Source organism: Panthera tigris, chromosome E3 (assembly GCF_018350195.1).
Source record: "Panthera tigris isolate Pti1 chromosome E3, P.tigris_Pti1_mat1.1, whole genome shotgun sequence".
Lineage (NCBI taxonomy): Eukaryota > Metazoa > Chordata > Mammalia > Carnivora > Felidae > Panthera > Panthera tigris.
In genome coordinates, this window is record NC_056675.1 from 32521426 (window position 1) to 32536097 (window position 14672).

The 14672-nt window shown below is 50.3% G+C and overlaps 2 protein-coding genes across 3 annotated transcripts in view; one reads left to right on the forward strand and one right to left on the reverse strand.

The window, feature by feature from the left end:
• The first annotated feature begins 225 nt into the window (after window positions 1–225).
• Window positions 226–14672, forward strand: part of TVP23A (trans-golgi network vesicle protein 23 homolog A) — a 28024-nt gene continuing 13577 nt past the window's right edge. Inside the window, exons 1-2 of the mRNA XM_042971340.1 lie at window positions 226–303; window positions 560–639. Of these exons, the coding sequence (XP_042827274.1) occupies window positions 295–303; window positions 560–639 (89 nt within the window). The 5' untranslated portion in view covers window positions 226–294. The remainder of the gene's footprint in view (window positions 304–559; window positions 640–14672) is intronic.
• Window positions 13960–14672, reverse strand: part of NUBP1 (nucleotide binding protein 1) — a 35331-nt gene continuing 34618 nt past the window's right edge. The window contains exon 12 of one of the 2 annotated variants that reach the window (XR_006212351.1): window positions 13960–14192. The gene's annotated coding sequence lies outside the window, so the exon portion shown is untranslated. Of the gene's footprint in view, window positions 14199–14672 lie in introns of both variants that reach the window. The other variant, XR_006212350.1, reaches the window with a different exon arrangement.

Here is a 14672-nt window from a genome sequence, read left to right on the forward strand (position 1 = left end):
CCCGGACCCCCGCCCCGCCCCGCCCCCGGACCCCCGCCCCGCCCCGCCCCCGGACCCTCGCCAGCCCCGCCCCCGGACCCTCGCCAGCCTCGCCCCCGCCCGGTCGGCCGAGCCCACCTCCCCCAGCCCGCGGCTGCGCTCTGGGCCCCGCGCGCCCCGCCTCCACCCGCGACCTGCACCGAGGCAGCACCGCGGAGCGCAAGCTCCCCCCGCCGCTCCCCACCGGGCCGAAGGCAGCGAGAGGCGGAGTCCTTGAGCCTGGGCCGTGGGCTCCAGGTGGGCTCTGGGGAGAGGATGAAGCAGGTAGGGCCGCGGGGAGGCCGGGGGCAGGAGGGTGGGGGAGATGACAGGCGGAGCCTGCGGGAGCGCTGGGGGAAGCGAGGAGGAGGGATGCGCAGGCCCGGGCCTGGGCCTGGGCCGGACCCCAAGTGGTCCTCCTGGACCCAGGAGGGTGGAAGGCCTGGGATTGCAGCCGCGGGGGAGGGGCCCTGCCGGCGAGGGGGTGGGGTGGGGATGTGCACCGCCTGCCTGCCTGCCACCTCTGTTTGGTGTCCCCCAGGCCCTGGTGGACGATACTGAGGACGTGTCCCTGGACTTCAGCAACGAAGAGGAGCTGGCCTTTCGGAAAGCCAAGATTAGGTATGTTAGGGACCCGGCTTTGGCAAGCATCACCCAAAGCTGCAAATTCACTTAATTACGTTGACTCACGCACCCATTCATTCATTCATTCATTCAGAATGTGTTGAGCACCTAGTGTGTGCCAGGCATAGGACTAGGGACATACCCTGGGCAGGTCAGACAAGGTCCCTACCCTCCTGGGGCCTGAAGTCTGGGGTGCTGGGGGAGTAACAGTGAACAGGCATATGAAGATGGTCATGAGATAATGACAGAGTATGAGAAGATTTGGGAAGAAACTCAGCAGGTGATGAGGGAAGGCCGCGCAGTCAGGAAGGGCCTCTCTGGGGAGGTGACATTTGAACTGTGACCTGAATGCTGAGAAGCCAGCCATGGGAGACTCTGGAGGAAGACTGTTCCAAGCAGAAGAACAGCAGGTGCAAAGGCCCTGGGGCTGTGTTGGAAGGTTGGAGAAAGGCCCCTGTGTCTGAGGGTGGTGGGGAAAGGAGAGGGGTTGGCAGCAGGCTGGAGAGCGGGACAGGGGCTTAACTTTTTATTCTTACCCCTGCGTCAGCACCAGGCAGACTAACATAGTATCCTGGGTTGAGTCACTTGCCTACCAGAGATCTTCCCAGAAGGTGGCAGGACTAGGGTGTGAGGAATGACCCACAGACATGGTTGCCGATGACCCGGGCAGCTGCCACATCTAGAAACGCCCATGGCTCAGCTACCCTTACTCCCATCTCTCCTTCCAGCCCTCCGAGTCAGCGGGGTGGGGGCCTGGTGCCTACCTGCCGTTCCTTTTCAGTTCTCGATCCAAATCTACTGAAGCCCAAATTGGAATATGACTGCACTGGGCTACGACGACAAATTACTATAAACTTGTTGGCTTAAAAAGAGCAGAAATTTATTCTCTCACGCTTCTGTAGGCCGGAGGTCCAAAATCTGTGTCACTAGGCCAAAAAAAGGCGTCGGCAGGACCATACCCCGCCGGAGGCTGTCGGGGAAAATCTGGCCCTTGCCTTTTGCAGCTTCCGGTGGGTGCTAGGCCAGCACCGTACCATCTCTGAATCTCTCTCCGCTCCGTTTCACGCTGCCTTTTCTGTGTCAAACGTCCCTGTCTTCCTCCGCTAGGGTTGCTTGTGAATGCATTTGGGGCCCGTCCGGATTATTGAGGATAAGCCCTCCATCTCAAGATCCTTCACTTAATCACACAAGCAGAGTCCCTTTTGCCACGTCAAGTGACATCCACAGGTTCCAGGGATTAGGACCTGGGTATTTGGGGAGGGGCATTCTTCAGCCTGCCATAATGACCCGTGACTAATTGTCTTTCAGGAAAGACACTGTAAGGGAACTGGAATCCTGGGAGAAAATCTTGTAGAGCATCCGTACTCATTGTATGGCCCACTCTGGGCTGGTGGCTGGGACTACATACATACAGGACACGCTCCCTTCCTTTATGGAGTTGTCCGGTCTGGAGCAGGGATGGTCAACCCCAACATGGCCGACATCTTGGGCTGGATGATTCTTTGTTGTAGGGGTTGTCCTGTGCATTGTAGGATACTAGCAGTGTTCCTGGCCTCTACCCACCGGATGCCAGTATTATCTTACCAGTAATGAATCTAGACACTGGCAGGTGTCCCCCTGGGGGCAGACTTGCCCCTAGCTGACAATCGCTGGTGAGGGGGTAATGGGCGTAGGTGTTCCCGTGGCTGTTGTGTCTCAGTGTTTAAATGCCATGGTGGGCAAGAGCGTGAGCAGTTGTCCTGGTTAGGGGAGCGGCGGCAGCTGAGACCTGAAGGGTGGGGAGGAGTTAGCCAAGCAGGGAAGGCAGGAAGGGTATGACACGCGCTGGTTTGGAGGTGAGAGCATGAGTTTAAGGAGTTGACAGTGGTTCACTGTGACTCAAGACCAAGGACGCCGGGAGGGGTCTGAGCAGAGGATGCGGCCAGACCCCGAAAGGCTCGTAAGCACATTTGTAGAGCTCTGCTGTCCACTAGAACTTTCTCTGGGGATGGGAATGTGCTGTATCTGTGCTGTCCAATATGGTAGCCACCAGCCACCCTGTGGCTCTTGACCGTTTGGTATGTGGCTAGTGCGAACTTTGGGCGGAACTTTGGACATTTGATCTTACTTTGTTTATTTTTTAAAGATTTTATTATTTTATTTATTAATTTATTTTGAGAGAGAGCGTGAGCACAGGTAGAGAGAGAGGGAGGCAGAGAGAATCCCAAGCAGGATCGGCACCATCAGCGCCAGAGCGTCACATGGGGCTGGAACTCCCAAGCCGTGAGATCATGACCTGAATCGAAATCAAGAGTCACACTCCACCCACTGAGCTGCCCCGGTGCCCGTAAAGATTGTATCGTTTTAAGTAATCTCTACACCCAACATGGGGCTCGAACTCACAACCCTGAGATCAAGAATTCCATGCTCCACCAGCTGAGCCAGCCAGGCGCCCCTAATTGTGTTTAAATTTCATTAACCACATGCAGCTACCATATTGGATAGTGCAGTTCTAGAGTTTGGTCACCACTGTAGAGCTTTCCTCCGGGAGGTGACAGGATCGGAGTTGCGGGACGGAGGATGGACGGTAGAGGAAGGTGGAAACGGAGCAGAAGCTTGGACCGCGGTGCTGGCAGGGGTGATGGAGGGCAGTGGGGGTGCCCAGAGGCACATAGGCAGTAGAATCAGCCAGCCTTGGTGATGGTCAAGATGTAGGGTGGGGACAGGGACAGTAAAGGGCGATGCCCGGGTTTCTGGCCTAGTGATCCCTGCAAAGGAACACTTCTGGGGTCACGGATGTTGGGTTCAGGAAGTCCTTGTTGGATTGTACTGGAATGTCTACTAGCCGGGTCTCGTGGGCAGCTGGGGTAGAGAAGCTAGGAGCTGGAGGGATCATCTGGGCAGCATTCAGAGGTCAGGGGGGCCACAGCTCACGAACCCAAATGTGTCTCAGAGCCACCAATCCCAGAATCCTCTGGTGTGCCTCATGCAGGTTTCTGGGCCCAGCTCTGCACGTACTTAACCGGATCCACAGGGCACGGGCCTGGGAACGTGAATTTAAAATAGCATCTCTCCTTGACTCTGATGATCAAGAATATGGAGATGGCTGGAAATTCTTGAGGATAAATGAGCTCCTGGATAGCAGGGCAGAAAGGGGGTTCTAAATGTGGTCAATGGAGGGGTTTCACGGGGTCCAGGAACCCTCTGAAAACTAGTGTCTAAGTTTCCTATGTGTTGCTTTAGGAAAAGGGTTGAGACTTTTATTAGATTGCCAAATGAGCCCATGATCCAAAGAAGTTAAGAGGCACTGGTACAGGGCAAGGATCACTTGGGAATGTCCTGTTGAAATGGATGCCAGGTTGACTTTGAAGGGAGGTGACGTGACGGAAGGGGCCCTATAGCAGGAGTCTGGGATATTGGGGCCACTGCTTTTACTGCTCGCTGTCTTTGTGGTTTTGGAAAGGTCACCTTGTTTCGCTGAGCCTCCTTAACCTGTCTGTAAAATGGGTATAATTGTACCAGCTTGACCTCACCGTGTGGATTTTATACACTTTGTTGAGCAAATAATTAGCCAACATCTGCTGGATATCAGGTGCTGAGCCATGGGGTAGAGACCAGACCTGTTCCTCCCCTTCCTGTCCCCAGTTCTAGGTCATCGAGGTGCAGTGTTGTGGAAGGGGGTCTTGGGGGGGGGCACCTGGCAGTATCGGGGGAGGATGCGATCCCACAGCACACCTGGGCAGGTAGAGGAACTGTTAGCCAAGTTCTCTGAGTGTGTGTGTGTGTGTGTGTGTGTGTGTGTGTGTGTGTGTTCCTCACTGGCTTCCTTTTCCTCTTTCTTTCTTCCTCCCTTTTCTTTCTTTCTTTCTTTCTTTCTTTCTTTCTTTCTTTCTCCCTTTTCTTTTCTTTCTTTCTTTCTCTTTTCTTTCTTTCTTTCTTTCTTTCTTCCTTTTCTTTCCTTTCCTTTCTTTCTTTCTTTCTTTCTTTCTTTCTTTCTTTCTTTCTTTCTTTCTCCCTTTTCTTCCTTCCTTCCTCCTTTCCTTTCCTTTCCTTTCCTTTCCTTTCCTTTCCTTTCCTTTCCTTTCCTTTCCCCCTCTCTCTCGCTTTCTTTCTTTCCTTTTTTTTAATTGTGGAAAAACCCCACAACCTGAAAGTTACCAGTTTTAACGACTTTTAAGCCTACCATTCAGTAGCATTAAATATATTTGTGCTGTTGTGCAGCACCCCTCCAGAACTTTCTTGCAGATCTGAAGCTCAGTACCCATTAAACACCTCCCCCTTTCCCCCGCCCCAGTCCTTGGCAACCAGCTTTCTTCTTTCAGTCCCTCTGAATGTGACAACTTCAGATACTTCGTGTAAGTGGAATCATATAGAATCTGTGCCTGGCTCGTTTCACTTAACATAAATGTCCTTGAGGTACGTCCATATTTTAGCAGGTGTCAGAATTTCCTTCCTTTTTAAAGGCTGAGCAGTGATATACCACACTGAGTCCTTCCGTTTTTCTGTCGGTGGACCCTGGCTTGCTTCTTGGGTTTAGCTCTTGCGAATAGTACCTCCAGGAACGTGGATACACACATATATCTTCCAGACCCTGCTCTCAGTGCATACCCAGCTGTGGAACTGCTGTGTCCTGAGGAAATTCTGTGTGTAATTTTTTGGGGAACTTCCGTACCATTTTCCATAACACTTGTATCATTTGGCACTTCTGCCAGCGATGGGCAGGACCAATTTCTCCACATCTTCACCAGCACTTGTTATTTTCTGGGTTTTTTTTTTTCATAGTAGCCATCCCGATGGATGTGGGGTGTCTCATGGGGTGTCGATTGACATTTCGTTGGTGATTGTTGATGAGAATCTTCTACTGCGCCTGTTGGCTATTTGTATGTCTTCCTTCGAGAAATGTACATCCAAGTCCTTTGTTCATGTCTTTTTAAAAATTGTTCTTAATGTTATTCATTTTTGAGAGATGGAGAGAGACAGAGCATGAGTGGGGGAGGAGCAGAGAGAGAGGGAGACACAGAATCTGAAGCAGGTTCCAGGCTCCGAGCTGTCAGCACAGACCTGGACGTGGGGCTTGAACTCATGAACCGGGAGATCGTGACCTGAGCCAAAGTCAGATGCCTCTCTTTGCTCATTTTTTAATCGGGTGGAGTTTTTGCCGTTGAGTTGTAGGACTTCTTTATATACTGTGTATGTTAATCCCTTATGAGATATGTGATTTGCAGATATTCTCTCCCATTCCATAGGTTGTCTTTCCACTCTGTTGATTGTGTCCTTTGATGCACAAAAGTTTTTTAGTTGGACGTAGTTCCCTTTGTCTATTTTTACTTCCGTTATTGTTGCTTTTGGTGTCCTATTGTGTTGTGTGTGTTTTAAATTGGAATATAACTCACATATCATAAACCAGCTTTTAAAGTTTATGTTTTTTAATTTATTTTGAGAGACAGATAGAGAGCAAGTGGGGAGGGGGCAGAGAGAGAGAGGGAGACAGAATTCCAAGGAGGCTTCACACCGTCAGTGCAGAGCCCGATGCTAGATTCGAAGTCACGAATCGTGTGATCGTGACCTGAGCCGAAATCAAGTCAGATGCTTAACCGACTGAGCGCATAGACTACCCTTGTAAAGAATACACCTCAGTGTGGTTTTCAGTATATTCACAAGGTTGTGCAGCCGTCTCCACTGACTGGTTCCAGAACTTTTTCATCTCCCCAGACAGGAACCCTGTACCCATTCAGCACTTACTTTCCCCACGTCTCCCCCCGCCCAGCCCCTGGCGACCATCCATCTACATTCTGCCCCTACAAATTTGCCAGCTCTGGACGTCTCATAGAAATGGAATCACCTAGTCTGTGGCCTTTTGTCTTTCTTCTTTTGCTAAGTGTCATGTTTTCCGGGTTTGACCATGTTTGCACATTTCTTCGTTCCTTTTTATGGCTGAATAATATTTCATCGTATGGCTAAAGCACATGCTGTTTTTCCGTTTGTAAGTTGATGGACATTTGCATTATTTCTGCTCTTTAGGTCTTTAAAAAAAATTTTTTTAATGTTTATTTATTTTTGAGAGAGAGTGCAAGCTGGGGAGGGGCAGAGAGAGGGAGACACAGAATCCAAAGCAGGCTCCAGGCTCTGAGCTGTCAGCACAGAGCCCGACGCGGGGCTGAGATCACAAACCTTGAGATCATGACCTGAGCCAAAGCCGGACGCTTAACCATATGAGCCACCCAGGCGCCCCTCTGCTCTTTGGTTCTTACGAAAAGTGCTGCTGTGAACATTCGTGTACAAGTGTTTCTGTGGACATTTGTTTTTCACCTCTCTAGGGCGTAAACCTAGGAGGGAGATTGCTGAGCCCTACAGCAGACTCTCTGTTTTAGCCACGCTGTGTTACAGACCCGCTTTGATTGAGTCTTCTGGGCTTCCAGCCGCCTCGGGGAAGAGCCCAGACTCGAGATCAGACAGACCCAGGTTTGAATCTTGTGTCCACCGATCTCCAGCCAGGGTTCACTGAAGTCCAGGCCTGCCTGTTAGGTCCTTTCCTCCAACCCACAGGCAATTCCACGCTACCAGCGGGCAAATAACACTGCCCTGGGAGACCCAGGACATTCCCAGGAAGACCTGATGGTAACCCTGTACTCGCAGTGACCTTGACCAAGTCAGAGCACCTCCTAGATCCCCATCTTCTCGTCTGTCCAGGGGGATCATGTTGGCTCTATCGTAGGGTTGCGTAAAGGGGACTAGGTGAGGCGACAGACGTATATAGCCAGCTGAGTGGGACCCCTGGCGCCTTGTGTGGCTTTCATAAATGGTGCCTGTTATCCGCCTTCTGGTGACTTCTGTGTCCTGCTGCTGTGGGCAGGGCCAGGGTGGGGGCGTGTCCTCAGGTGGAACAGGACATCACACTGCGGCTGTCCCTGGAGCAGGAGACTGTCTCCTGTTGAAAGTTATGTCTATACTTTCAAGGCACCGTCTTTACACAATGCGCGTAGACCCAAAGGCCATGGGGTCCCGCGGATCCCCCTGAGTAGGATGGTTTCCTCTTGCCGCGGACAGAGTTCTTACATCTGATTTTGGTCCTAATTGTCAGGGCTGGTTTGTTGGCGGGGTTCAGTCGGTGTTGCATGGCTGGTCCTCACCCGGCCCAGGGTCTCGAGTTGAGGAGGATGCTGTCCCGTGGTCCCAGATGCCCCAGGGAGTCACATGTTAGCGGGGGCCAGGCCCTCAGGCAAAAATCACAAGGAGTCAAAACTACCCCCACAAATCCCTGACCAGTCCGTCAAGCAGAATAATGTTCTGCCTCTCAGGAAGCCTCTCCGCTGTCGCTTTGTGTTCCTGGGCGGGATATAAAGCCTGCTCATCCAAATGAGCCACCGATGGAATTGTTGGCTGTTTCTGAGGGGAAGTTAGAGGGAATGAAAAGTAATAGTAATAACAAACACCGACCCAGCAATTACGATTCATTTAATCTGTATCGCGAACCCGTGAAATGGATACGATGGTTTTTAGTGCTTCCAGGGCGAAGGCAATTGACAGACTGGAGGGAGTTGCTCAGGGGCGCGCTGCTAGGAGGCTGCAGATTTGAGCCCTAGAGTCTGAATCTTGCACCACACCCTGCTGAGGGGGCCAGATGCTCACGCAGGGAGGGACACTTGGGGATGAACCATGGGAACAGCACTTGTAGGGCTTCCGTGTGGGGGGGAATACGTTACATTGTCCCCTGTGTCCGTGGGAGTGCTGCATTGCTTCCGGTGTTCAGAGCGGGTTTTCTTGACGTCAGCACTAATTGCTATTTGGGATCGATAATTCTGCCTTGTGGGGGTTGTCTTGTGCATTGTACGATTTTAGCAACAGTAGCATTGCACCCTATCCCCAAGTGACAGCCAGGAAAGTCTCCAGAGTGGCCAGATGTCTCCTAGGGGCAAAATTACCCCTGTTGAGAACCCTGATTGGGTTATTCTCCCTCCCTCCCTCCCTCTAGGGTTTGGATTTGGATTTGGATAAGTTAAATTTGCATTTGAGGGGAGTCAGAGCATTCCCAACCCCTCTACGTTTGACATTGACCCAAGGGAAGCTGGTGGGGTGGGCATGTGACCACAGACAGAGCCTTGGTGGCCACCTGCAATGCTCTGAAATCAACACAGGTGCATCTCTAATTGCCACACACACACACACACACACACACACGTGCGCGTACACACACACACACACATACATACACACACACCCCATGCTCCAACACAGAAAGGAGGAGAAGAATTTCGGTTTTTCTTTGTTGTTATCCCAGAAAGTGTTCGCCTCAGTAATTGAGGACCCCTCCCCTGGACCCCTGTCCCCAGTGACCTTGGGGAGGTCGTGCTGCCCCTCCCCCCACCCTGAAATCTATTTTAAACATCTAGAAATACAACACGTAAGCAGGTCCCACCAAGAGCTGAGGGTTTAATTTTAAGGAAGGTCCATGATTACCAAGGAAAACAGCCTGCAGAATCAGGGAACTGGACAAATTTCGGTTCTCTTTGATTAGAGCACAGAATTCATATTTTGAAATTAACTCCTGTATCAACAGCAGCCTAACTTCCCCTTACTTACATTTCTTGCTAACATGAAATCGATTGCATAAGACCCGCCAACAATAAAATCACCAGAAGGAGATTTTTGCTCAAGTGTGGCCCACACAATCAGGGAGGGCACTGGGGATGGTGGTCAGGTTCTGATGTTTGATATTGGACAGGAGGCTAATCGTGTGGACCCATAGGATTTAATTCACTCATTCATTTATTCTGGGCTGATGCTACTGACGTGTGGGGCCAGACGTTCTTTTTTTATTTTTTTAAGTTTAGTTACTTATTTTGAGACAGACAGAGACCGTGTGAGTGGGGGAGGGGCAGAGAACGAGAGACAGAGGGGGGGAGCGGGGAGAGAGAATCCCAAGCAGGCTCCGCAAGGTCAGCGCAGAGCCTGATGCAGGGCTTGAACCTGAGCCGTGAGATCATGACCGGAGCCGAAACCAAGAATCAGACGCTGAACCGACTGAGCCACCCGGCTGCTCCCAGGGCCTGACATTCTTTGTTGAGAGGACTGTCTTGTGCACCGTAGCAGCGTTTCTTGGCCACTACCCCACTGGATCGTAGCGGTCCCCGAGTTGTGGCAACCGAAAATGTCTCCAGATATTTATTGCTTTTGCAAAAGGAGCAAAATGACTTCCCTTTCGAGAACCACTGGTTTATTCTTGCGCGCACTTCATTTGTTCGTTAAATCAACAGAAACTTTCTAGAGCCTCTGTGTGCTGAACACTGTGCTGGGGGTCACAGAGAAAACCAGACAGGCCTGGTTCTGGTCCTCACGGAACTGACATTTTAACTAAGGAGAAGGCAGTGACCATCTAAGCAAGTATCTATTAAACAAAGAAACTTTAGAGAGGGATAGTCCCAGGAAGGGAAAGCCAGCAATGTAGGAAGTGAGGAGTGAGAGGGAGAGACAGTTGGAGATTGATTAGGGGGATGGACATGTGAGGCTTTGAAGAGCCCAGTGGCGAATTTGGAATTTCATCTGCGTCTGATGGGCGATCTTTGTAGAGATTTGAGCAGGGAGGGGATGGTGTGATCTGACCGACGCTTGAGAAAGTTGCCTGTGACTGGCATGTGGCCATAGGGCAAGGGTGGAAGCAGCGAGATGTGTTAAGAGGCTGGTGAAGGGGCCAGAGTGGAAGTTGCTGGTGGCCTGGACTGGCTGAACTCCAGGCACACACTTGGGGACTTGGCTCAGATGGACCTTTGTGCAGATTCTTTCAGCTCCAGGGGTGGGAGTCCAAGGTCAGAGAGACATGGTTGGAAGCGGTGGGGTGGGGAGCTTAGATGCAGGTCTTGGAGTCTCGGGGTCCCAACTTCATCAGCATCTCCGGGGACCTCAAAGAAGGGACAAGACTTCGGGTCCTCAGGCCCCATCCCTGAAGATGCCGACTCAGTCCCTGTGGATATGGGTGTGGAAACCTCCGGCAGCAAAGCTTTTCTGTGTCCCAGGCCCCTCGGGAGATTTTTCTCGGTTGTCCCTTTGTGGATGATAGGGAGTGTGCCCACTGTCTTCGGCACGGGAGGGTGGGTACAGATACCAAGCTTAGCCCTCAATTTTGCCAGGTGGTGCTCGTGAATTTCCTTAGTAGAGACCAACTCAGTAGGTCTGGGTGAGAATGTGATGGGCCAGCTCTGGGGCTGGCCCTTCCGTGGCCCTGAGGAAATCCTCTCACACCGGGGCTCAGCCTTCGGTGTCCCGGGGCGGCCTAGTCACTCCTCACTCATTACAGGAGCAAGGTACTTTCAGGGTGACTCAGATGCAGCCACAGCTCGTGGTAGCAGATCCTGACCTTCTTCCTGCGTTGCAATACATATGACTCTCTGCCCTGGATTTTAAAGTACTTTACAATCGAAATTGCAGAGGAATAGTCAGGGGTACTGATTCCAACCTTCTGACATACTCTCTTAGGCCAGGAAAGTATTTTAAATGAGTTTGATTTTACCTATTTATTTACTTGTTTATTTATACATTTTTTTATGTTTATTCATTTTTGAGAGAGGGAGAGAGACGGAGCGTGAGCGGGGGAGGGGCAGAGAGCGAGGCAGACACAGAATCCGAAGCAGGCTCCAGGCTCCGACCTGTCCGCACAGAGCCCGACGTGGGGCTCGAACTCATGGACTGTGAGATCATGACCTGAGCCGAAGTCGGATGCTTAATCGCTGAGCCACCCTGGCGCCTCTAAAAATTACTTATTTCTTAAACAATTTTGAAGATCAGTTCAAAACATTTGTATGTTGATTGCAAGTTTAATTCCATGTCCTTGGACAACTTAAACTACAGTTTTCATTGTAGCATTAGTCATTGTTTGGGCACCAAATTGACCCACAAACACCTGCATACATACACATGCGCAGCAGTGACGAAACTTAACTGCTCTCGATGTGATGGTTTGTGGGCCCCAGATGAAGAAATCATAAAACACAGCAACAGCATACGTTGATAGAAAATAATATTTTGGGGGCACCTGGGTGGCTCAGTCGGTTAAGCGACTGGCTCTTAATTTTGGTTCAGGTTGTGAGCTCACAGTTTGTGAAATCAAGCCCCACGTCAGGCTGACAGTGCAGAGCCTGCTTGGGATTCTCGCCCTCCCTCTCTGCCCCTCCCCTGCTTGTGCTCTGTCTCTCTCTCTCTCTTACTCTCAAAATAAATAAACATGAAAAAAATTTTTTAAAGAAAATATTTTGAATCAACATCCTGAAAAGGACTTAAAAACCTTTCTACTTTGAAATAAATTCAAACTTATCAGAAAGCAAGAACAGTACAGAGAACTAACACATGCCCTTGACCTGGGTTTACCAGCAGTTAATACTTTGTGTGTGTGTGTGTGTGTGTGTGTGTGTGTGTGTGTGTAGGTGTGTATGCATACCAACCCAGGATTACCCACTGCATTTAGTTATTCTGGAATATTCCTAGCCTTCCTTTTTTTAATTTTTTATTTTAGAGAGAGAGCACGCGTGCGAGCAGAAGAGAAGGGCAGAGGGAGGGAGAGACAGACGACAGAGAGACCGGAGAGAAGGGGAGACAGAATCCCAAGCAGGCTCTGCACTATCAGCACAGAGTCCCATGTGGGGCTTGAGCTCACGAGCTGTGAGATTGTGACCTGAGCCAAAATCGAGGGGCAGATGCTTAACCGACCGAGCCACCCAGGCACCTCTCAAGCTCTGTCACTATTGAATAGGTGGCCCAGAAATGGCATTTTTTTGCCCTCCCCCACCTCTGAGCTGCACCCCAGCCCCCAGAATGGTCTTTGGTTCTCTTCACCAAAGAACCCAGGGTTCCTTAGAGAGGAACCGGTTCCAAATCTGGATGCAGAAACCGGTCTGTCTGCATGTGGCAAATTCTTTTGTTGCCAGAAAGAACAGGTATGTTTTGAAATGTCACACAAATTCTAAAGAACCCAGTTTAACAGGGCTCCCACGGGCCGTGCTGGTGATTTGGTATCTGCTGAATGAATTGACAGTTAAGTTCATTAATATGAATTAATATGATTTCTGTTCTCCCATTAAATAACCTACAAGTTGGGTCCTACCACCCACGGCCTTTGTTTCCAAGGTGCTGTTGTAAGATGCACGTTCAGTTATAGCTGTTGGGGGTGTGGGGCAAGAAATGAATACCACGTTAATGATTGCGTCCATTCGTGCGTACGTCCTGATTGCAGAAACGTTAAAATGGCCAAAATGGGGGCGCCTGGGTGGCTCAGTCGGTTGGGCGTCCGACTTCGGCTCAGGTCATGATCTCACAGTCCGTGCGTTTGAGCCCCGCGTCGGGCTCTGTGCTGACAGCTCAGGGCCTGGAGCCTGCTTCGGATTCTGTTTCTCCCTCTCTCTCTCGCCATCCCCTGCTCATGCTCTGTCTCTCTCTGTCTCAAAAATAAATAAAAACAATAAAAAAAAATTTTTTTAGGGGCGCCTGGGTGGCTCAGTCGGTTGAGCGGCCGACTTCGGCTCAGGTCACGATCTTGCGGTCCGTGAGTTCGAGCCCCACGTCGGGCTCTGTGCTGACAGCTCAGAGCCTGGAGCCTGTTTCAGATTCTGTGTCCCCCTCTCTCTGACCCTCCCCTGTCCATGCTCTGTCTCTCCCTCTCTCAAAAATAAATAAAACGTTAAAAAATTTAAAAAAAAATTTTTTTTAAAAAATGGCCAAAATGGAAGGAAAGACCGGATTCTCTCCATTTTGTGGATGAGGCAGCTGAAGCTTCCAAGATTCAGGCAAGAGACCCAACCTCACACAATAGCTAACATTTGATGCCTTCAAATGCTGCCCTTTCTGGCAAAATCTAGTAGCTCTTGAGAAATAAAAGCACATACATGGGTGAGTTAGGTGAATTCTGCTTTCTATTTTCAGTGCCCAAAGAAAGCACCCCACTCAGATCCAGGGTAAAAACAAATAACAATACAGATTTCTTACCTTGTTCGACCTCTCTGAGGTGCCTGCCACCTGCTCTAAAATACCTTTGTGCTGGCTTCTACTCCAGCCTTCTGGAAAATCAGTCCTTTCTCTCCTTTGGTTAATAACTCTAGGTCTCCCATTTAAAAGAGGTGAGCGTAACAGCATCTGCCCCCACGGCCTCATCCCCCTACCCCCACCTCTCTCCAAGTAAGCCTGGGACCCTTCATTTTACCACCTGGATTCTTAGAGGAACCTGACTCTCCTTGTCCTTCCTCCCTTTGAAACCACCTGACAAAACATAACGTGGGTTACAGTTAAAACTCTTCAACATTAGAGCCTGTATCAGTTAGCTCCTGCTGCATAACAAATTACGTCAGACTTAGTGGGTTCAGACAGCAAACATTTATTATCTCACACTGTGAAGGTCAGCAGTGTGGGAGCAGCTTAGCTGAGTGGTTCTGGTTCTGGGTCTCAAGTGATTAGCCAAGGCTGAGGTCATCTGAAGGCCCAACTGGGGCTGGAGGAGCCACTTCCAAGATGGCGCCTTCACATGGCTGTTGGTTGGGCGCCTCAGCTCCTTGCCATGTGGGCCTCTCCATGGTGCTGACAACAGAAGACAGCTGGCTCTCCCAGGGAGAGAGAGGAAGAGAGCAAGAGAAAGTGACCAATCTCAGAAGTGACATACAGTCATTTGTAGTATAATCTATCAGTCATGCAGACCAGCCCTGGTTCACTGTGGGAGGTGACTATACAAGAGTGTGAACACCAGGAGATTGGGATCACTGGGGAACATCTCAGAGGCTGGGTACTTACAGAGCCCAGCCCAAAGAAGGAACGGACGTGCGCGTGGGCACAGAGTGCCCCCCGGGCTCCAGGCACTGGTATGAAGTAGATATGATTATCACCATTTTTCGGTGGAGGAAGCTGGACCAGGAAGGTAGAGTCACTTGTCTAAGGTCACACAGTAAATAGGAGAACTGAAATTTGCAAGGCAGTCATCTACTTCCCTGCCTACTTAAAAAAAAATTATGTGTGTGTATATATATATATATATATATATATATATATATATGTATATATTATAGAGAGTTCCAAACACA